The sequence below is a fragment of the Nicotiana sylvestris genome, chromosome 12, assembly GCF_000393655.2.
Source record: "Nicotiana sylvestris chromosome 12, ASM39365v2, whole genome shotgun sequence".
In the NCBI taxonomy this organism is placed as follows: domain Eukaryota; kingdom Viridiplantae; phylum Streptophyta; class Magnoliopsida; order Solanales; family Solanaceae; genus Nicotiana; species Nicotiana sylvestris.
In genome coordinates, this window is record NC_091068.1 from 156,945,093 (window position 1) to 156,969,127 (window position 24,035).

General features: G+C 35.6%; 2 protein-coding genes and 1 pseudogene across 5 annotated transcripts; 2 read left to right on the forward strand and 1 right to left on the reverse strand.

The window, feature by feature from the left end:
• Window positions 1–435: 435 nt before the first annotated feature.
• On the forward strand, window positions 436–7,314 carry LOC104211697 (pentatricopeptide repeat-containing protein At1g63330-like). 4 transcript variants are annotated; one of them, XR_011404253.1, is made up of 5 exons: window positions 436–575; window positions 4,205–4,284; window positions 5,143–5,234; window positions 5,877–5,979; window positions 6,711–6,903. XR_011404253.1 is itself a non-coding variant. In XM_009760792.2 (5 exons), exon 1 carries the CDS (start codon window positions 542–544, stop codon window positions 2,360–2,362), a length of 1,821 nt encoding a protein of 606 aa, XP_009759094.1. In that variant the 5' UTR covers window positions 436–541; the 3' UTR covers window positions 2,363–2,543; window positions 4,205–4,284; window positions 5,143–5,234; window positions 5,877–5,979; window positions 6,959–7,314. The 4 variants fall into 4 exon arrangements, 3 of the variants coding, with proteins under 3 accessions (XP_009759094.1, XP_009759092.1, XP_009759093.1); XM_009760792.2 differs by lacking the exon at window positions 6,711–6,903 and adding an exon at window positions 6,959–7,314 and having other exon boundaries at window positions 436–2,543; XM_009760790.2 differs by having other exon boundaries at window positions 436–2,543.
• A 189-nt stretch (window positions 7,315–7,503) lies between these two features.
• On the reverse strand, window positions 7,504–10,494 carry LOC138883995 (uncharacterized mitochondrial protein AtMg00810-like). The gene is made up of 2 exons (XM_070164730.1): window positions 10,251–10,494; window positions 7,504–7,631 (listed from the first exon to the last, which is right to left on the reverse strand). The coding sequence occupies exons 1-2, from the start codon at window positions 10,492–10,494 to the stop codon at window positions 7,504–7,506; spliced, it is 372 nt and encodes a 123-aa protein (XP_070020831.1).
• A 4,234-nt stretch (window positions 10,495–14,728) lies between these two features.
• Window positions 14,729–19,266, forward strand: LOC104247803 (pentatricopeptide repeat-containing protein At1g62670, mitochondrial-like; annotated as a pseudogene).
• The last annotated feature ends 4,769 nt before the right edge of the window (window positions 19,267–24,035 follow it).

Here is a 24,035-nt window from a genome sequence, read left to right on the forward strand (position 1 = left end):
CTACACAAATCACCCCGGTTCTTGTGTGGCATTGAAGTACAAAACATCACAATTGCAATTTGTAAATCATATGAATATTCTAATAAGCCGCATTAAATCACATTTGATATCCATTTTACATCGTATTTTCTATACTAAAAGTAAAGTGCACTAAAAACGATCAAATTTTCTTAAATTATTATTATTATTATTGCTTATTTCATTCGACTTGGTCGCTTTTTGAATTTGGTCGATATACTTTGGATGGTAAAGATATATTTTTAATAGTATATGGAAAAAAAAGTTTAATATCTACACTGTAAATTAAAGAAATTTTATACTATTTAATTACTTAAAATGATAAATATAAATAAAATTAGTAACATTAGAAAAATGTAGTGCAACTACTTGCTTAAGAAAACTATCATCTTATTGCAAGAGAGTGGGAAACGCATCACTTTTGTTTCTTTGCTACTCCAAAGTTAGGGCAAATTAAGAGTGGGCTGCCCGTATTTCCTTTGGCAGAAACTGGAGAGACTGTAGCCATTGAAGTGAAGTGAAGATGGCGAGAGTTGCAATTCGTTACCTTCGCAACGGTAATACCTTCATCTCATTCTTGGCTTTTTCTCATTGCAATGCTGAGATTGCTCATTCTACTTTCGCAATTGCGCCTAGAGATTATTCTTCATCTCCTAGCAATACGTCCATTTCGATTAAGGGTAGACTTGGGGTTTCTAGTAGTTTTGAGAATGTCAAGTGTTTAAATGACGCTGTGAGTGCGTTCCGCCAAATGGTCAGAGAGCAACCTCTTCCCTCTCTTATCAGCTTCTCGAAATTGTTGAGGACTATGGTAAATATGAAATATTACTCTGATGTTGTTTCTCTCTTTGGAGAAATGCAGAAATTAGGTATTCCAACTAATGAATTCATCTTGAATATAGTGACTAACAGTTATTGCCTCATGCATCGTGCTGATTTAGGATTTTCTGTATTGGTCATTTTCTTGAAGAATGGTATTGCATTTGATGTTGTTACATTTAGCAGCCTAATAAGGGGACTATTTGCTGAAAATAAGCTTAAAGACGCCGTTGACTTATTTAGAAAGGTGGTGAGGGAGAATATTTGTGAGCCTAACAAATTCATGTATGCAATTGTCATGGATGGGCTTTGCAAAAAGGGCCATACACAAAAAGCTTTTAGTTTGCTCCGATTAATGGAACAAGGGAGCACTAAGCCCGACACATGCATCTATAACATTGTTATACATGCCCTTTGCAAAGATAGAATGCTAGATGATGCTATTAACCTTTTGAATGAGATGAAACAAAAAGGCATTCTTACAGACATCGTCTCATATAATTCATTGATTGATGGTTTGTGTAGGTCTGGTCAATGGGAAAATGTTAGGAATTTGTTATGTGAGATGGTTAATCTTAATATTTATCCAAGTCTGTACATCTTCAACGTAATGATCGATGGACTTTGCAAAGAAGGAAAAGCTGCAGACGCCGAGAAAATAATGAGACACATGATCGAAAAAGGTGTAGAGCCTAGTTTATTCACATACAATACAATAATAGATGGATATTGCTTGTGTGGTCAAATGGATAGAGCCAGAATTTTTTTTAATTCCGTGACAGATAAGACCGTTTTGCCCGACATTATTACCTATAACATACTAATAAATGGATACTGTAAGAAGAAAAAATTGGATGAGGCCATGCAAATGTTTCTTGAAATTTCTCGAAAAGGGTTGGAACCTAGTATTATTACCTACAATACTATTTTGCAAGGTCTGTTTGAAGTTGGGAGAATCGACGTTGCACAAAATTTCTTTGCTGATATGATATCGGCAGGGCAAAGACCTGATTTTTGTACTCATCGCATCTTGCTTGGTGGTTATTTTAAGAATGGACTTGTTGAAGAAGCTATGTCACTCTTTCATAAGCTGGAAAGCAATGGAGAAGACACTGGCATTGAACTTTACGGTATTGTCATTGATGGATTGTTCAAAAATGGAAAGTTCAACAAAGCTCGTGTCATTTTTGAGAAGCTTTCTGTAGTAGGTTTACATCCCGACGTAGTAATGTACACTACAATGATTAATGGATTTTGTCTAGAAGGGTTGTTAGATGAAGCTAAAGATATACTTAGAAAAATGGAGGACGATGGATGTTCGCCAGACAATGTAACTTACAATATCATTATGCGAGGATATCTCAGAAGTAACAAAATTAGTGAAATAAAGGCTTTCTTAAAGGAAATGACTGGGAAGACTATCTCATTTGATGCAACTACAGCAGAGTTACTGATAGACATTATAGCGGAGGATCCTTCCTTGCTTGACATGTTACCAGAGTTTCACCCGAAAAATAAGACTTGAATATTTTTTCCCAGAGTTTCACCCAGAGAGTAAAATGTGAATACTCTTTCCCTTGATTTTATCATCTATATTATGTCTAGGGCGCAAGTTTATGTTTTTCCCTCTGGAAAAGATGCAATTTGGGGAAATAGGAAAACTGAGATTCGAACACTGCTTTTGCCTTAGAGGCAAGCTTACTGAGGTAAATCGCTTCTTATTTTGAATGTTTTCTTCTATTCTTTGTCTTGGAAATTAGATGCTATTGCACTCTTACTATGAGAAATTATATAAGTGCCATATCATTTGCCACCTATATTACATGGACTCATATGTGTAAGTATCTGATATGGATACATGTAAATCTCCAGTACTATACGCCTAGCTTTTTTGCTTCATATAGTATTTTGAGGAATCCGTACAAGATCTTCATTCCCGTAACATAGGCTTTTACTGGTATCTAATCATTTTCAGGTATTTTTGCACTCTAACATCTACTATAAGATCAAATAATTGATTCTTCTTTCGAGATTGGTCATGAAATATTCAATAAAAGATGATATAACTGTGTTTAGTGTTCGTCAATATGTTATCAAGTAAGACATTTTGGGTAAACACCTGCCACAGTACTATGAAATCCATCTATATTCTTCTTAAGGTCCAACTAAGGTTAATGTACTAGTTTGATGGTAAACCATCTAAAATCCTCCTTATTTTTTTTATCAAGCTATTCAGTATTGACTTGAGAAAGCATTCGTCAGAACATGTGATCTTGTATATGGCGGTCACTTCCCAATCTATTTTGTGTTCATGCTTTGTGGGGTTGACATATGAAGCAAAGTTAGGATTAGAGTATGAGCTTAGATATTGGACAAGTTGTCAAATGAAAGTAATGCTCAAACTGTTTAATAAAGCATAGTTAAGCTTAGGTTGATGTACTAAGTTCTCTGTCAAAGCCCCTGATTCCTTCACCTTTTCCTCCTGATGGATGACTTGATGCTAGTCATTTAGTCACCTCTTCTCTCTCTTGGTTACCAAAATGATTGACTATGTCCCCCTGACTAACACAAACGGGAATTGGATCTACTCAACCTCCGTCTGTGCAAGAGAGAAACTCATGCAGTTGCAGTGGGGATTAAAAGTCACCCAAACGGGCAGAAACTATGCCTCTAAAAGGTGAAAAATCTCAGAGAGTCGTCCAAGTAAAATGCCTGACTCTTAATTTTGCCCGACCTCTCCTGAATTCCAAGGTGTAGGTTTACCAGGATTAATAAACTTATAAGGCGTTGTTGTCGCCATTTAGCCTTGTTCTCCATTGCTTATATACATAATATGACCAAATTCTCTCACTGCAAGAGATTTCTTAAGGGTATTCATTATGAACACTGTCTTAAGGAATATATATATAGGCCTAGAAAAGGTATAGTTTCACTAACAATTAAATAAAGAAGGCCAGTAAAAGAGCCAACTTTTGTTTTTAATCTTCCCTCCAAAGCAAACCCTATACGTTTTCATTTCCCTTCCTATCTCCAACTCATCCCGCCCCATAACTTGTATTTCTGTTGACTCTTCATCGAACTTTCCCAAACCCTATCTAAGTACGTTGATTCTGAAGATCAAGGTATCTAGAGAAACTTTGTGCTGAAACGCGCAGCTGATTGAACATCAATTTAGGAGAAATTCGTTGTGCAAAATCAATTTGCTGAAAGTCGCGGCTAATTGAACATCAATTTGGGAAATTCGTTGTACAAAATCAATTTGCTGAAACTCGCGGCTGATTGAACATCAATTTAGAGGAAATTCGTTGTACAACATTAATTTGCTGAAAGTCGCGACTGATTTTATTTTCTCTTTATGACTGAATAGGTATCTGATTTTGCTCATGCTCTTTGTTGCCGATACTTGCTTCAACCAGCATCCGTCTCTTCATCAATTGTTGCCTTGAAGTAAGCACTTTTCTGTTTTGTTTTCCCAAAATTTTACAATGTTTTTTTTGTTCTCATTTTATTATCATAGGATACTAGGGCAGCCCGGTTCACTAAGCTCCCGCCATGCGCGGGGTTTAGGAAAGGGCCGAACCACAAGAGTCTATTATACGCAGCCTTACCCTGCGTTTCTGCAAGAGGCTGTTTTCACGGCTTGAACCCGTGACCTCCTGGTTACATGGTAACAACTTTACCATATACGCCAAGGAGACTAGGTTCATTTTGATTCATTTGTTTTACTATGTTACTTGTGATTTGCTTTGATCCTAATTCATTTATTTATACTAAACTAGTTGGTGTTTGCTTCTAGAGGATATATTTAAAAACCTATTCGGTGTTTGATAGAATTGTCACTTTAAAAATAAGATGAATGGGTATGGGGTTTTTAAAATAGTTCTTTAAATCCTTAAAAGTTGAGACATCATTTTCAGACACTCGGTTTTGATAAGTTTTAATTTCTATATTTATGAGTTAAATTAGAGTCAACTTGGGCATACACAACCATGGCTGGTCCACGCACTTCTTCATGTCTGACAGAGGTATATTATGAAAAGATCTCTAGTAGAGCTTCTTTTAACAATTAAACTGATCCAAAGCGATTCAGTATATGTCTTGGTTGCTGTGTTAATATGGCAGGTTGTTCTGTTTATGTATCTTTTTAGTTGGCACAATATGTCCCATGTAGATTCCCCCGACAATTTCTTGAACTTTGTTAGCTTCCTGGTCTTAGAATAGCCTCTCATGTAATGGAGCTAACTCAGTTTATTTTGTATTCTCTTTTGTACTACATTTTGCATCTTCTCGACGGCATCAATGAAGCTGCTTACTTCATAAAAAAAATGACAGGTTGCTGCCCTTCATTATGTGAACTTTGACAATGACCAGTATGTGAAGATGCATACCAGTTGCAGGCGAGTGAAATTAATCCTTGATGTTGCTTTATGCTTTTTTTTTAATTGGCTCATGAGTGTACCGTAAATGAAGTCAGTCTATGGTTCTTAATTATATATATTGTGGTATTGCTGTATCTAATTTCTCTGTCAACTTTATAACGGACGACAGTGGATTTGTATTTTTGAGCATGACAAGGCTATTTGGCTTTACCTGAAAGCTAGGCTACCCTTCTCTTTATTTTTCAATTGTTGTATGAATTGATGAAAGAGTGTCTTTTTCTCCATCTATCTTCTTTAGCAGTTAGCCAGGTATATCTGCTGTTTAACCTTTCATGTGAGCTTTGTTGTATCAACTGAGTTCTCTTGGTTATAGGGATTGTAGTTTTACGTCAACCTGTAGAGCGGAGGATGCCGCTTCAAGCTGCAGTACTGTTCACCTTTCAAATATGTGTAACTTGATCTTCATATATTTTTGTTGATTGTTGTGTTCTGCAACAGATCAGTAATTTTTAAAATGATCATCACCTTCTTAGTAGATGCTGTAATGATCTTCTAATACGTGCATTACTCTCTACGCTTTGGCATCTTTTGCAAGTTTATTTTTTTGTAATAATGGGAAAGTCCTGACAGCTATATGTATCTCCTTACTTTGGAATTCAGTGTGACTTGCACCTTCAGTGGGCTGCCTACAAAAAGGAACCAACATGCCCTCGGTGTACATATCCATTTGAGTTAATTACATCCATTCCTCGCTTGATGGAAGGTAACTGAATATTATATAGATAAAGTTTCTTTAGTCTAAACATATGTGGTACATGATTATATTAATCATATGGTCAGTGATATGTTTGAAACCAGCGCATAATTTTTTAAGAAGGAAAAAAAATGTATTCGCTACAGAGGTTAAAATAGTAGAAATTGTAGTACCTTTTAATCGATCCATCACTTGTTATCTTTAACTTGGATTTTTTCTTTTTTGGTATGGTTTAATCTTTTTGTCATGTTGATGTGCTGCTTCTTTGTGATTGTCTTATTCCCTTAACTAGCATTGTTCTGGTTGATTGCTGCAGTGAGACCTTTTCCTTTTCTATATTGGGTGAGAAAAGAAACGGAAAAAGGATTTTTTTTCCTCCCATTTCTCACCCAAAATTTGTTTTTCTGGGTGGGGAGGGGGGCAGAAGTGGTTAGCATATTTATCTACTTGTCCTGTTGATCTTTGTAAACAGGCATAGACATGTATTCGTGCGTTTGTAGCTAGACCAGTGGATGATCTTTATGCTAATCTATGGAATGTTATGACTTAGTAAAAGTACTATATCTTATTACCTAGTCATCATGTTAATACTCATTTTATTTTATTGTTTCCGGTCATAGACTATGATTGTTCATAAATTTAGAATGTAAAGACTTTCATCACGGAGAGAAGCAATATTCTTCTTAATAGCCAAAGCAAAATTTGAAGCTAACCTACTGATTTCGTTGATCATAAATCAGGAGACAACATGTCACAGTAGAGGTGAATGACGACCAGAAGGTCTTCCGATCACCAGATGAGACTGGCCAAGATCATGACTTGAAGAGACTCTTAGACTTGAAATGACATAGGATTTATTTTTTAGTGAATGAGATACATGAATTGAAAGTTGTTTTATTGTTGTGGATTTAATGAAATACTTTTGCTTTTTTACATGGATGTTTTACTTCAAATTCTTGTATATATTCATTTAAATTTTTTATTGCAGAAGACAACGGAAGAAATTCAAAAAGGAAGTGGTGACATCTATATGGAGTGATATGATATGTCACAAATGGAGGGCAAGGAATTGGAAAATATTCAAGGGAATATATATATATATATATGAGAGAGAGATAGTAGTGACAGATAAAGAAGGAAACTATAGAGAGAATAGAGTTAGTAAAAATGTCTAGGAAAGCTCATAGATGTCTTAGGTTGATTCACCAGATTACATGTAATTAGTTCTCAGTTAGAGGCATAACATTCACGATACTCTTCCTAGAAGATGGTTGTGGAACTAGGAGCTCTTAAGGTGTATTGATTATTTTGTTTGTTATGGTAATATTTACGATTGTTACGAAATTTTTTTTTGTGCAGAAAATAATAATAAATGTATAGGGCTAGGACATTTCTCAAGCAGTTTTAGTGGCCGCTAAATAAATACTGCTAAAAGTATTATTTTTAGCAGTAATAATATGAGCCTTTACCAGCATTTGGCATAAATGCTGCTAGAGGCTTTAGCGACTTTGGATCTAGTGGCTCAAGATTTGCTCAGTCAAACTGAGGAAGAATTTGGCTTTGATCATTAGATTTGGTGGTGTCATAATTCCCCGTAGAGATGATATTTTCGTTGATCTCACTTTGTGCATGAGGAAGCGAGGAGAGTGATGGACTAATCCCTATTTTTGCTTACACAGTTTCGTAAAGCAGGATATCCAGCTTTGTACAGTAGGATTTAGAAAATATAATAGTTTGATGTTAGAATGAGAAGAGGCACCACTCTGAAGCGAGAGAAATGACATTGAGCTAAAGAATGAATGTTATTCCATGTTAAAGAGTGAAAATTGACCAAGATATTCAAGTGTCGAACCCTCTTCACATTATAGTTCTTATTTTTTTTGGTAATTAGAAATTTCCGTTAATCACCATTGAAGCTTTACAAATCCACAGTTGGCTTACAACTCAGCCTACTGTCGTATATGCTCTATCTCTCCAAACTATACATATATCTACTATACTCGCCTCCTTTCTACTATTATTTACAATCAGAACTGAAATTTTTGTATAAGCTGCCTATTATGCTTTGTTGCTCTAACATTACATATGCATGCTATGTTCCTAGCTAACTCTTCAAGTTTCCTGCTTTTCAAATATCCTATGATTTCTCTCATTCCATATCTCATGTCTTCACATTATAGTACATTCATTTTGTTGTATTCTTTTTTTTTTTTAATAACCAAAAAAAATTTCGAAACTCGGTGATAACAGGTTTTCCCTAAAACATATGTCACTGAGACACATGTGCATAGCCGCTGTGCGTGGCTAAAGGTCAACCAAAAAAAAGAGCTCAATTTTTTTTTTTGGTTCCACCGAGAAAGTCTTTTCTTATAGTAAAAGATGCTATTCTACGAGGGAAGATGCAGAAAAAAGGCCAATAGCCTCATGTCAGCTTCTACGGCATAAGCTTTAGATATATCAACGAATAATAACATTTCATACGAAAAGATATTTTTTTAAATCTCAAAGAAAGGTATAAGACTGTCTGCTGCTATCGGGACAACTAGCCCACTCGGCATCGGAGAATGCAAAGAAGGTGGTTAAAATGTCTCTAAGTGATGGTTAGGCCAAGTCTAAGAAAACATTTTCATATAGCCCAAGACACTTTTTACGGCCCGAAGATATATTTTTTTCAACTTAATAAGTACCCAGCATATGGTGTATAACTTTATTCAAATTTCAATTCTTTCTTAATTTATGGGTAATAGTTTATTCAAAACTTCAAAAGGAAGAATAGTAAAAGATTATCAATAATAATTCAGCAATTGTTATAAAATAAGGGCTGTAAAGTAAAGACAAGTATAGAGAGAAACTGTTATATTAATCGAATTCAAACTGATGTACATAATGAACTGAAATCTCTTCTATTTATAGAAGAAAGGAAGCTGTTGTGTAAGCTGCTACTACAAGCTGCTGTGTAAGCTGCTGCTACAAGCTGCTGTGTAAGCTGCTACTGTACTAGATATGGATAATCTTCAACTGAGAGCAATATTTATCCATAACGGAGTACTGAATGGATAAGCTTATTATACCCGGTATGGATAATCTTCTACCTAGGGTAATGTTTATCCATAACCGGGTACCGAAGTGATAAGCTTCTTCAGGAAGCTTATTTCCAATAGAGTACTAAATAGATAAACATATTTACGGTGGAGTCCCATATGGATAAGCTTCTTCAGGAAGATTATTTACAACGGAGTACTAAATGAACATCCATAATATAATATATTTATAACACTCCCCCTTGGATGTTCATTAAAAGATAATGTGCCTCATTAAAACCTTACTAGGAAAAACCATGTGGAAAAAAATCCCAGTGAAGGAAAAAGAGTACACATATTTAGTAAGACGCATTGCTAGGTGCCTCATTAAAAACCTTATAAGGAAAACCCCATGGGAAAAAAAACCTTAAGGGAAAAAGAGTGCATCGCATATTTTACCCCCCTGATGAAAACCTTATTTCAAATATTTGAGTCTCCGCATTCCAATCTTGTATACCATCTTCTCAAAAGTTGAAGTTGGCAAAGATTTAGTGAATAAATCTGCTGGATTATTACTTGAATGGATTTGTTGCACATCAATGTCACCACTTTTCTGAAGATTGTGTGTGTAGAATAATTTTGGTGAAATGTGCTTCGTTCTATCTCCTTTTATAAATCCTTCCTTCAATTGGGCTATGCATGCAACATTGTCTTCGTATAAAATTGTGGGTCTTTTCTCACACTCCAAACCATATTTTTCTCGAATAAAATGAATTATTGATCTCAACCATATGCATTCCCTACTTGCTTCATGAATAGCTATTATCTCAGCGTGATTTGAAGAAGTAGCAACAATAGATTGCTTTGTGGAGCGCCATGATATGATAGTACCTCCATATGTAAATATGTAGCCGGTTTGAGATCGAGCTTTATGGGGATCAGATAAATAACCTGCATCTGCATAACCAACAAGGTCTGCACTATCTTTGTTAGCATAAAACAAACTCATATCAAGAGTTCCCTTTAAATATCGCAATATATGCTTAATCTCGTTCCAATGTCTCCGTGTAGGAGAAGAACTATATCTTGCTAGTAAATTAATAGAAAATGCTATGTCAGGCCTTGTAGCATTAGCAAGATACATTAGTGCACCAATTGCACTGAGATAGGGTATTTCGGGACCAAGGAGTTCCTCGTCCTCTTCTGGAGGTTGGAACAAATCCTTATTCACTTCAAGTGATCGAACAACCATTGGTGTACTCAATGGGTGAGCTTTGTCCATGTAAAAGCGTTTTAAGACCCTTTCTGTATAGGCAGATTGATGGATAAATATCCCATTTGCTAAATATTCAATTTGCAGACCAAGACAAAGTTTTGTCTTTCCAAGATCTTTCATCTCAAATTCTTTCTTAAGATATTCAATTGCCTTTTGAAGCTCTTCTAAAGTTCCAACAAGATTTATGTCATCAACATAAACAACAAGTATAACAAATTCTGATGCCATTTTCTTTATAAAAATACATGGACAAATAACATCATTTATGTAACCTTGTTTCAGCAAATATTCACTAAGACGATTATACCACATGCGCCCAGATTGCTTTAAACCGTACAAAGATCTTTATAATCTGATTGAATACATTTCCTGAGATTTTGCTTCAAGCATTTTAAATCCTTCAGGGATTTTCATATAAATTTCATTATCAAGTGAACCATACAGTTTGTAACTGCATCCATTAGATGTATTTCAAGCTTTTCATGTAGTGCTAAACTGATGAGATATCGAAATGTTATGACATCCATAACAGGTGAATATGTTTCATCAAAATCGACTCCAGGTCGTTGTGAGAATCCTTGTGCAACAAGGCGAGCTTTGTATCTTTCAACTTCATTTTTATCATTCCTTTTTCGCACAAAAACCCATTTATGACCAACTGGTTTTATACCAGCAGGTGTTTGGACTACTGGTCCAAAGACCTCTCTTTTAGCAAGTGACTTCAATTCCGATTGAATTGCCTCTTGCCATTTTGGCCAATCAGATCTTTGTCGACATTCTTCGACAGATCGAGGTTCAAGATCCTCACTATCTTGTATAATATTAAGTGCAACATTATATGCAAAAATATTATCCACCACTATTTCAGAACGATTTAAATTAATCCCATCACCGATCGAACTTATTAAAAGTTCCTCACTCATATGAGCTTCGGGTTCATTAATTTCTTCAGGAATCTCAGAACTAATCAAATTTTGGGTCTCTTCAGGAGATCCCTTCATATTATCGTTTTGATCATTTGTCGATTTTCTTTTTCGAGGATTTCGATCCTTAGAACCCAAAGGCCTACCACGTTTTAGGCGTGCTTTAGGTTCACTATCTCTCATGCTAGTAGATGGTCCTACTGGGACATCAATTCGGATAGACACATTCTCTGCTGGGATATGTGACTTAGTTATCCTTTTCAAATCAGTAAATGCGTCTGGCATTTGATTTGCTATATTCTGTAAATAGATGATCTTCTGGACGTCCTGATTACATATAAGGGTACGAGGATCAAAGTGAGATAATGATGAAATTTTCCACACAATTACTCTTTTGATTTCCTTTTTCTCTCCCCCTAATTGTGGAAAATTTGTTTCATCAAACCGACAATCTGCAAATCGAGTAGTAAATAAATCTCCTATTAATGGTTCAAGATAGCGAATAATAGAGGGTGATTCAAACCCAACATATATTCTCATCCTTCTTTATGGTCCCATCTTACTACGTTGTGGTGGTGCTACTGGCACATATACAGCACATCCAAAAATTCGTAGATGGGCAATATTTGGTTCATGACCAAAAACTAATTTTGACGGAGAATATTTATTATAATGTGTCGGTCTGAGACGGATAAGTGATGTTGCATGCAAGATAGCATGGCCCCAAGCAGTAGTGGGCAATTTTGTTTTCATAAGTAGTGGTCTTGCTATCAATTGCAGGCGTTTAATAAATGACTCTGCAAGGCCATTTTGAGTATGAACATAAGCTACAGGATGTTCAACTTTTATCCCAACGGATAGACAATAATCATCAAAAGCTTGAGATGAGAATTCTCCAGCATTATCAAGGCGAATAGCCTTTATAGGATAATCTGGGAATTGTGCCCTTAATCGAATTATTTGGGCTAATAGCTTTGCAAACGCCAGGTTGCGAGATGATAGTAGGCACACATGAGACCATCTTGAAGATGCATCTATTAGGACCATAAAATATCTAAACAACCCACTTGGTGGGTGAATAGGTCCACATATATCCCCATGTATACGCTCTAAAAAGGCAGGGGATTCAATACCAACCTTCATTGGTGATGGTCTAGTGATCATTTTTCCTTGATAACAAGCATCACAAGAAAATTCGTCATTTGTAAGAATCTTCAAGTTCTTTAATGGATGCCCACTCGAATTTTCAGTAATTCGTCTCATCATTATTGATCCGGGATGGCCCAAACGGCCATGCCAAAGCACAAAAGTATTTGAATCCGTAAACTTCTGGTTTACGATAGAGTGTGCTTCAATTGTACTAATTTTTGAATAGTATAAGCCAGAAGATAAAGTTGGTAACTTTTCTACAATGCATTTCTGGCCAGAAATATTCTTTGTAATACAAAGATATTCCCTGTTCATTTCATCTATTGTCTCTACATGATACCCATTTCGGCGGATATCTATAAAACTCAACAAGTTTCTTCGGGACTTGGAGGAGAACAATGCATTGTCTATAATAAGTTTTGTTCCATTAGACAGAAATATTATGGCTCTTCCGGAGCCTTAAATCAAACTTATATTACCAGAAATTGTTGAAACATTTGCTTTTTCCTTATGCAAATAAGAAAAGTATTTCTGATCGTTGAATATGACATGAGTTGTTCCACTATCAATAACACATATATCTTCATGATTTGTCTTTGATCCAAACAAAATTTGAGGGTTATCCATATTCTTCAAAATAACATAAATAAAATATATTATAGTAAACATCATTATCAAAGCATAACTTTTATTTATGTACAACAATTATATAACCATACTATCTATTACAAACAACAAAAATTAAAATATTTACATTTCTACAGATTCACTACCGATTACATGACTTATTTCTCCTTCTGGGAGTGCAAAGTAATCAGCTACATCCAAATGCATGAAGTCTAAATTATCTTCAGAAATAAAATTTGCTTCAGCATTTTTCTCTGTCTTCTTCAGGGAGGCTTGATAAAGCTCAACCAGGTGCTTTGGCGTACGACAAGTACGTGACCAGTGCCCTTTTCCTCCACATCTATAGCATGCATTTTCTGCATTTGGCGCTTGCACCGCTTCATGCTTTTGTTCCTTCCTTTTCCACTGCTGGTGGTGAGGAGGCTTCTTTGGTGCATTATTATTACCATGATTGGGGTTTCTTCCCCGACCACGGCCATGACCACGACTGGGGCCACGACCTCTTCCACGTTTAGCTTGGTGGAAGTTCGTCTCATTCACTTCAGGGAATGGACAAGAACCAATAGGTCGGCTTTCATGATTTTTCATTAATAGCCCATTATGTTGCTCTGCTATAAGAAGATGTGAGATAAGTTCAGAATACTTTTTAAATCCCATCTCTCGATATTGCTGCTGCAGGAGCATATTCGAGGCATGAAAAGTGGTGAAAGTTTTCTCCAACATATCATGATCAGTAATATTATCACCACATAATTTTAATTGGGAAATAATTCTGAACATAGCAGAATTATACTCACTGATAGATTTAAAATCTTGTAGCCTTAGATGAGTCCAATCATAACGTGCCTGTGGAAGAACGACCATCTTCAGGTGGTCATATCTATCTTTCAAATTATTCCACAGTATGACTGGATCTTTAATAGTGAGATATTCCATTTTCAGGCCCTCATCAAGGTGATGGCGTAGGAATATCATTGCTTTGGCACGGTCTTGGTTTGATGCCTGATTTTTATCCTTGATGGTGTCTGCCAGACCCATCGCATCAAGATGAATTTCAGCATCAAGCACCCAAGACATGTAGCTTTTGCCCGATATATCCAGGGCTACAAATTCAAGTTTAGAAAGATTTGACATTATTTAGGAAAAGAAAGTTCTTACCTCTAATACTTTCAAAGTATTTGCTCGAGATGTCAGAGTCTCGTGCTGATAACGTGTTATAAAATAAAGACTGTAAAGTAAAGACAAGTATAGAGAGAAACTGTTATATTATTCGAATTCAAACTGATGTACATAATGAACTGAAATCTCTTCTATTTATAGAAGAAAGGAAGCTGTTGTGTAAGCTGCTACTATACCAGATATGGATAATCTTCTGTGTAAGCTGCTACTACAAGCTGCTGTGTAAGCTGCTACTGTACCAGATATGGATAATCTTCTACTGAGAGCAATATTTATCCATAACGGAGTACTGAATGGATAAACTTATTATATCCGGTATGGATAATCTTCTACCTGGGGTAATGTTTATCCATAACCGGGTACCGAAGTGATAAACTTCTTCGAGAAGCTTATTTCCAATAGAGTGCTAAATAAATAAACATATTTACGGTAGAGTCCCATGTGAATAAGCTTCTTCGAGAAGATTATTTACAACGGAGTACTAAATGTCCATAATATAATATATTTATAACAGCAATTAAGTATCAAACGGATGCACAGCTCGGAATAATTCAGCAATATGCATTTGTTGTAATTCAAGGAATTGAGCAAAAAAAGAAAGGATAAGAAAAGGAAAAACGATTAAGGTGTATCAAAATTCAAAATCAATTAACACCATCATCTTCTATTTGAGTTCTCGACTTTAAACTCTTCGTTAACATACTATCGCCTCACCAACAAAGGATGCTACTACTTGACCAGCGGTCTCGACTTCCAGCCGTGGCTATGGAGTGGATGTGGCTGCTCTTTCCACTTTGAGCCGTGAGTGCGGAAAAATCGATTTTAAGCCGTAGGTATGGAAAAATGTTTGATAGGGAGCCTTACCAAATGGGATCCTACCGACGCGAACCCCAATATAGTCGGGCTCCAGCCGATACCGAACACCGAATTGGAAACCTGTTATTAAATTTAAGAGTGTTGGGATGTGAGAGTGAGAACTCACATTCCACTTTTGTTTGCTTTCTTCTCCAAAGTTAGGGCAAGATAAGATTGGGCTGCCCGTATTTCCCTTTTGACAGAAATTAGAGAGACTCCGTAGCCATTGAAGTAAAGTGAAGATGGTGAGAGTTGCAGTGCGTTACTTTCGCAATGGTGAGATTATTCATTCTGCTTGGGCAATTACGCTTAGAGATTATTCTTCATCTCCTAGCAATACATCCATTTCGATAAAAGCTAATCTTAGGGTTTCTAACAGGTTTGAGAACGTCAAGTGTTTAGATGATGCTGTGAATGTGTTCCGTCAAATGGTTAAAGAGCAGCCTCTTCCATCTCCTGTCAGGTTCTCGAAATTGTTGCATACTATGGTAAATATGAAGCACTACTCTGCTGTTGTTTCTCTTTGGAGAAATGTGGAAATTAGGTATTCCAACTGATAAATTCATCTTGAATATAGTGATTAACAGTTATTGCCTTATGCACCGTGCTGATTTAGGATTTTCTGTATTAGCCATTTTCTTCAAAACTGGCATTCCATTTAATGTTGTTACCTTTAACACCCTAATAAGGGGACTCTTTGCTGAAAATAAGGTTAACGATGCCGTTCACTTGTTCAAAAAATTAGTGAGAGAGAATATTTGTGAGCCGGAAGAAGTAATGTATGCAGTTGTCATGAATGGGCTTAGTAAAAGGGGCCATACTGAAAAAACTTATAGTTTGCTCCAATTAATGGAACAAGGTAGCACTAAGCCCAACAGATGCATCTATAGCATTATTATAGATGCCCTTTGCAAAGATAGAATGGTAGATGCTGCTATCAGCCTTTTAAATGAGATGAAACAGAAAGGCATTCCACCCAACATTATCACATATAGTTCATTGATTGATGGTTTGTGTAGGTTTGGTCGGTGGGAAGATGTTAGGACTTTGTTCTACGAGATGGTTAATGTTAATATTTATCCAAATGTGTACACCTTCAGCATAGTGATCGATGGACTATGCAAAGAAGGAAAAGTTGAAGACGCCGAGAAAATAATGAGACACATGATCAGAAAAGGTGAGGAGCCTACTGTGGTAACCTACAACGCGATAGTAGATGGATATTGTTTGCGAGGTCAAATGGATAGAGCGAGGAGAATTTTTGATTCTATGATAGGTAAGAGCATTGAGCCTAACATTACTAATTATAACACACTAATAAATGGATACTGTAAGAAAAAGAAGTTGGACGAGGCCATGCAATTTTTTCTTGAAATTTCTAGAAAGGGGTTGAAACCTGATATTTTTACCTACAATATTATCTTACAAGGTCTTTTGGAGTTGGAAGAAGTGACACTGCACAAAAGTTCTTCGCAGAGATGCTATAGACAGGGCAGAGACCTAATTTGGTTACTCATAGCATCTTGCTTGGTGGTTATTTTAAGAATGGACTTGTTGAAGAAGCTATGTCACTCTTTCGTAAGTTGGGAAGAGAGGGAGAAGATACTGACATTAAACTGTACAATATTGTCATTGATGGATTGTGCAAAAATGGAAAGTTGGACAAAGCTCATGCCAATTTTGAAAAGCTTTCTTTAATAGGTTTACATCCTAACGTGATAATGTACACCACAATGATTAATGGGTTTTGTCTAGAAGGGTTGTTAGATGAAGCTAAAGATATGCTAAGAAAAATGGAGGACAGTAGATGTTTGCCAGACAATGCAACTTACAATGTTATTATGCAAGGGTTTCTGAGAAGTAACAGAATTGGTGAAACGAGGGTTTTCTTAAAGGAAATGACTGGGAAGACTTTCTCATTTGATACAACAACAACAACAGAGTTACTGATAGACGTTATAGCAAAGGATCCTTCTTTGCTTGACATGATACCAGAGTTTCATCTGGAAAAGAAGAAATGAAGATGTTTTCCTAATCTCATCCAATGCAATTGGGGAAACAGGAAAAATGAAATTTGAACATTGCTTTTGCTTTATAGGCAAACTTATTGAGGAGGTAAATCGCTTCTAATTCTGAATGTTTTGTCCTCTTCGTTATCTCGCAAATTAGATGCTATTGCACTCTTACTATGAGAAATAATATGAATTTCCTTATGATCTATTCTCCTATTTCTTTATAAAGGCTAGAGGTTACTTTAAAAGCAAAATAAGAGCTTTAAGATTAAGGGGAAGCTGAAATAAAAGTGAAAGGATCATTGTTGTTCTTATTTTCAGTTTTTAATATAATAAAATTCTTACACGTGACATTGGAGAAATATATCCTCCAAAATGGATCTCAACAATATTACAATATATTTTGATGAGCTATATTACAGTACTGTCTATAGTGTATAAATCTAATGTGATTATGGGATAATACTTTGATATTTGTAATAGGAATTGTGTTTTTCCTAGAGATTGAAGTCTTAATCATTCTGCAATATTATAACCTTTATGGGGAATTTGGGCAGCAGCAGCATCATTTTCTGCAAATTTGCTCCGTTTGTATTTTGTCTATCCACTGTGATCTGGGATGTACACTAGACGGTTTTTTCCATTGAACAGTTTATTATACTCTAGGACTAAGTTCTCTGTCAAAGCCTCTTGTTCTTTCACTCTTTTCCCCAAGATTGAGCTGCTCATTTTTCCCTTGACAGAAATTGGAGAGACTGCGCAGCCATTCAAGTGAAGTGAAGATTGAAGGAGTTGCAGTCCGTTACTCTCGCAATGGTAACCCTTTTATCTCATTCTTGGCTATTTCTCATCGCAATGCTGAGATTATTCATTCTGCTCTGTCAATTATGCCCACGGATTATTCTTCATCTCCTAGCAATACATCCATTTGTTTCTAACAGGTTTGAGAACATCTAGTGATTAGATGATGCTGTAAGTGTCAAATGGGAAGAGCCTGGTCAGAGAGCAGGCTCTTCCCTCTTCTGTCAGGTTCTCAAATCGTTGAATGCTATGATATTTATAAAGCGTCGCTGTTGTTTCTCCCTTTGGAGAAATGCAGAAATTAGGTATTCCAACTAATGAATTCATATCCACTTGCTGATGGATGACTTGATGCCAGACATTGTGTCACCTCCTCTCTCTCTCTCTCTCTCTCTCTCTCTCTCTCTGTGCCATCTTTTTCTTCCCATATATAGAAAGGATAAGGATTAAATTGAAGAAAAGGAAATAGTTGAAATTGGTATTGTACAACTACAAGCTCTCTATGGATAATCAATCAATTAATAGGGTGTCCTAGCGTGGATTTTTTTGTCTTGCTTGTACATGTGAAGGAATTTTCAACTTGGTAAACACTCGGAGATCTCATTAGCTGATTTTACAATAAGAGCGCCACATCTATAGAAATTAAGTCACTTCAATTTTTTAAATCTCCCATTATATGTGGTGATTTTCAATTCAAATTTGTCCTCTTGAATGTTTTGAGTATATACTGATTCTAAAAAGGAGTGATCTTCTTTTATTTTTCTTAATGAAAAACATGGAGTTGATCTTTTCTCATAGTGTCTTAGTTCCTGGTACATCAACCATAAACAAAAATCAAACCTTACTTTAGATTGAATCCTCTTAGTTGTTATTTCATATTTTAAATTCAAATTCTCTCTGCAACTCTTTCTCAGATTTTCCGCTTGGTCAATAATAGAGTTCCAGATTGTGAAAAAAATGGCTCGTACGAAGCAGACAGCCTGTAAATCTAGCGGTGGAAAGGCTCCAAGGAAACAACTTTCTATAAAGGCTGCAAGGATATTAGCCCCTACCACTGGAAGAGTGAAGAAGCCACATCGTTACCGCCCTGGACTGTTGCTCTCCAAAAATATCAGAAGGGTACTGAGCTTCTCATTAGGAAGTTGCCTTTCCAAAGGCATTGTCTGTGAGATTGCTCGGGATTTTACTACAGATATGATATTCAGCTTGCAAGGTGAATTCGCGGAGAACAAACTTAAGCTTATCATGATGTTGATTAGTGATCAGTCTCTTCTTGGTCTGTGTATGACTTATGGTACCACCAAACTAGTATCTTTTTGTTTGTGCCTGGAACCTAGATGTGTTATATTAGGGACCTTATTGTGTTCTATAAATACTAATACTAGGTTTGCTAATACAAGTACATTGATTAAAATGAATTGCCGTTTCTGAAAAAGAAAAAAAAATCCTCTTAGTTTTCCTGAAGTTGGAGTGAAACTTGTTCAAACCCGGCTCAATGTAGTGTAAATTAACTACTAGAACAGATTTACTTGTTCAATCTGCTTGGTGTAAGCTGATTTAATCTGATCCAGGGCATCTTGCTTAACCTCCTACTTAACTCTTAACATAGTTAGTTACTCCTAAAAGCATACCATTTGACTAGTTATACACCAAAGCTGACTGGTTTTTGAAGTCTATATAAGCACTAGAAAAATGATTCAATATGTCCCCCTAACTAACACAAGGGGAATCTGATTTATGATATTTTTGTTAAGTGTCATTTTCATAGAAGGCTTGTTATATCATGTAGCTTATGAACTGCTATTGAGTTCCTCTGTGAAGCTTTTAGTATTTGATCCCTTTTTCAAGTGTGAGAATTAATCATCTCTAGACTTGGGGTTTCTATTGTGTTCTCTCTGTGAGAATTAATCATCTCTAGACTTGGGGTTTCTATTGTGTTCTCTCTTTCTTTTCATTTCCTATTGCAAGCAACTTATACTAGTATTTGATCACTTTGTTTGTCTGCTCCTTAAGAGTGGGTTGCCCGTATTTCCCTTGACAGAAATTGGAGAGACTCTGTAGCCATTGAAGTGATGTAACGACCCGGCCGGTCGTTTCATTAGATACCGCTCCGTTTTTTCCATTTCTGCTTCTTTATGTGTTGTTCAACTGTATTTCATTGTATCGTGTTGGTTGGTTTGGGTTCAGAGTGGTTTTGTAGAGGAATGAGACACTTAGTCTCTTTTGAGTAAGCTTAAGTTGGAAAAGTCAACCGGATGTTGACTTATGTGAAGAAGGTCTCAGATGTGAATTTTGATGGTTCGGATAGCTTCCTTAGGTGATTTGGGACTTAGGAGTGATCAGAATGTATTTTGGAGGTCTGTGGAAGATTTAGGCTTGAATTGGCGAAATTGAAATTTTGGCGTTTTCCGGTCGGCAGTGAAAATCTTGATATCGGGGTCGGAATGGGATTCCGGAAATTGGAGTAGGTACGTTGTGTCATTGGTGATGTGTGTGCAAAATTTCAGGTCATTCGGATGAGGTTTGATAGGTTTTCGGATCGGTTGCGGAATTCGGAAGTTTGAAATTCCTTAGGCTTGAATTCGAGGGTGATTTGGTGTTTCGACGTTGTTTTGAGTGTTCCGAAGGTTGGTATGAGTTTGAACGATGATATGTGACTTGTTGGTAGGCTTGGTTGAGGTCCCGAGGGCCTCAGGATGATTTCGACGGGTTATCGTAGAGTTGGAATATAGAGTTGCAATTGAAGCTGCTGTTTTTCTGTCATAACCGCACCTGCGTCCCGCCACAGAAACGACCTTTAGATCGCAGGAGCGGATGCTGGTTGGCTGGGGATGCATCGTAGATGCGGAAGGTTAGTCGCACCTGTGAGCCCGCAGGTGCGGTGTTTTGATCGCAGGTGTGAATATGAGATTTAAGTGAAGTTCCGCAGATGCGGACGTTTGGTCGCAGGTGCGGAACCCCTAGGTAGAACATATAAATTCTTGCCTTCGCGAAATTTGGTCATTTTTCTACCATTTGTTTGCGGACCTGGAACTTTTTGAGAGGAATTGAAGAGAGATTCAAGGGGTAACACTTGGAGGTAAGGTTTTTGAGCTCAATACTCGATTCTATGTTGATTTCTAACTAATTAGACATGAAATTAGTGGGATTTGAGGATTAAAATTGAAGGCTAGGGCTTGAGTTTTGGAGAGCTTTGAGTAGGGATTTGAGGGGTCATTTGAGGTCTGATTTCGATGTTTTTGGTATGTATGAACTCGTGGGAGGATAAGGATTCTAGTGATGTGATTTTTATCGGATTCCGAGACGTGGGCCCGGGGGTCGGGTTTGGCCAATTTCGGGATTTTTGAGTTAATTTGATTATTTTCGCTTGGGCTTTGTTCCTTTAGCGTGTATTAATGATGTGATACTATTCCAGCCTTTCATATTCCTCGTTATTGTAACTGATCATTCTATTCATATTCCTCATAATGGTCCCTATTTCTAACTTTTAGTACTATAAGAAAATGAGCTCTAATTTAGGTGCAGTCGTAGCTGTTTGTCTTTTGCCATTTGGTTCCAAGAGTTCCTAACTACATTTCAATTTATCTTTTCTTTCCCAATTCTTCAAGCTTTCTATTAGAATGCATATATTTAGATGACTTAATTTTACTTAATGTATATTCTTTATTTTCCCCTTTTAGTTTTTCGTCTTTAATTTGTTCTTTTTACATTATTTTATTTATGTAAGCAATATTTTTCCTTTCCTTTAGTTTTTGTGGGTGTGCTTATTAGAGATGTGATAAGATAGGGATGTTTAATTGTAAATTTTCTCATCGTATGGAAATTAATCGATTTTTACTTTTCTTAAACTTAGAAGGTTTTTTTATTTTGGTTTCTGAAAAATAATGTTAATATAATTAATTGTATTTTGTCTAGAACGGAGTGATTGGTTGAGCAAAAAAATTCAAAACAACTATTTGTGTTACTTATGGTTCAAAATTTCAAGATTTTGTCCAATTTAAAGGAGTGAATAGTGTTCAAATAGTTTTTAGTTATATATATATATATATATATATATATATATATATATATATATATATATATATATATATATATTAAGGGGAAGTTTGATTTGTTAGAAGTGGTTGCAAATCTTTATATGTACATAATTTCTTTCTTAGTGAACTTGTAATTAAAAGTTATAGGTGTTAGAATCGATTAAGAATGAAGGTTCGAGATCACAAGAATAAAATTAATATTCCAAGACATCTACTTTTGACTATGAGGAATATTGAGAAACTAACTGTGACTACTAGCGGTGTTCTTCCAAATATCCGTCTGATTTTGTTGCCTACGAACACTTCATGTTGGTAATAAAAAAGTTTTATTAAATCCATTTGTATAAAATTATACCTTCTCAATATACAACCAATAGTATTTTAAACATTTTTATGTTTATGGTAATTTGCAATTATAAGATGAATCTTAAGAACATTTAGTTTTAATTTTACCTTTTTATTAAATACTCCTTAAATCTTTATTAATTAGATAGAATTAAAATAATCCAAACAAATGAATAAGCATATGACTATAATTAACCCCAAATGTTTGTTGTTTATGAGCATTTTCCTTCTCATAGAAAGAGGGAAAATATTTAAATAAATTATTCATAAATTTTTTAATATCTTTTATGACCGCGCGAAGCACGGATAAGTTTACTAATATATATATAAAGGAGGGAATGAAAAAGGTGACTTGACACATCTTTTTAGCCAAGGATTCTATTTATCTTTTTTCTCCTTTTTTTGCCTTTTTCACTACTTTTTTAGTTGTCTAATAATAAGATATATTGTATAATTATAAGAACTCATTTATTACAAAATACTAAGAATTTAATTATAGCTCCATAATGAGTAAGCGAAGAGAGACAACTTCAGTTTTAAAACGGAAAGAGTTCCGTTTTGGACTTAGCGAAGGAAGAAAATTACAACCTTCTTTATTTTCTCAACCATTACAACCTTCTTTATTTTCTCAACCATTACAACCTTCTTTATTTTCTCAACCATTACAACCTTGCTCCATAATAAAAAAGAATGAAACAATAGTCTTCCTTTCATCCTCCTCCTATTCAATCTTTTCTTGTGATGAATGAAAACTCGGCGGCGAAACTTCTATTAAGCTATAATTATCTACTTTCCTAATCAATATATTTTTTATTATACGTTGAGATGAGAATATGTTGGTTTCTCATTTGATACCCCCATCAGTGCCTTTACAATAGAAAGAAATTATTGGAGGAGAAGAAGTGACTGTGGAAGCTCCAACGGAAAAGCCCATGGATTGTCTGAAGCTTCATGTTTAGTTGGTGTTAGATTTTTAGGTTTTTCTATTTAAGTTTCGATCTGTGTTTTTTTAATTTTTCTATCACGGGACTTATAATTATTTTCCTCGACTTGTGTCATAGTCGTCGAAGGCACTAAGGTTCAAGGAGCAAGAGGACTTGGTCCTTGCACAAGAATTGCGGATGCAACTCGATATCCTTCAATAGACGATAGGACACAGTTGGTGCCGTTTGATTTTTTCCATAATATTTGTCTCAAGAGACAAAAAATTCTTCATATGAAGTTTTTAACAATTGTAATAGGTAATTTATCCATTTTTGTACTTCATAGCAGAATCACGACAATATGTTTATTACTAAAAATATGATTTTTTTTTTATAAAAATTAAGAAATTATAAATTAGTCTTGTCACCATTTACAATTTAAAATTGTAGCATCACAAATTTGGAGTGCTTGGTTAGACATCTTTTATTCGCCACTAATTATATGAAGAAAATATCTTGAAACATTGTAAAAAAGAAAGAGGAACAAAAATCCTAAAATATTTGGTTAAAGTCTTTACTCCACACTAATAATGTGAAAAGGGAAAAATGTTATCTTTGCACTGATCTTGTAGGATAAAAGAAAGAACAAAAAGGAACCCTCCGTGTTTATGATAAATTGCCGATAGGAATGATTTTTTCCTTCTCATTTTTCAAACTCAATGCTTCAATGTTCAGGCTTGGAGCTCTTTTCTTTTCTTTTTTTTTCGTCTGAAGGATTACTTTCCTGGAAATTTTAGGATGGAGAACAAAATTTTTAAATTTTGCTGCACAGAATTAGAGGAAGGAAGTGGATATTTGTGTGTATTAAGGAGGAGCATAGTTTAAGATTTTTTGGAGTAACCGGGGAAAGAGGGGAGA

What these genes read in the sequence shown, in the direction of transcription:
- LOC138883995 (XM_070164730.1), bottom strand. Translation starts at nt 10,494, where the DNA reads ATGGCATCAGAATTTGTTATACTTGTTGTTTATGTTGATGACATAAAT. An exon ending in GGACAAAGCTCACCCATTGA is followed by an intron (nt 7,632 to 10,250) that starts GTACACCAATGG and finishes AAGCAAAAATAG; the next exon opens with GGATTAGTCCATCACTCTCC.
- LOC104211697 (XM_009760792.2), top strand. Translation starts at nt 542, where the DNA reads ATGGCGAGAGTTGCAATTCGTTACCTTCGCAACGGTAATACCTTCATC.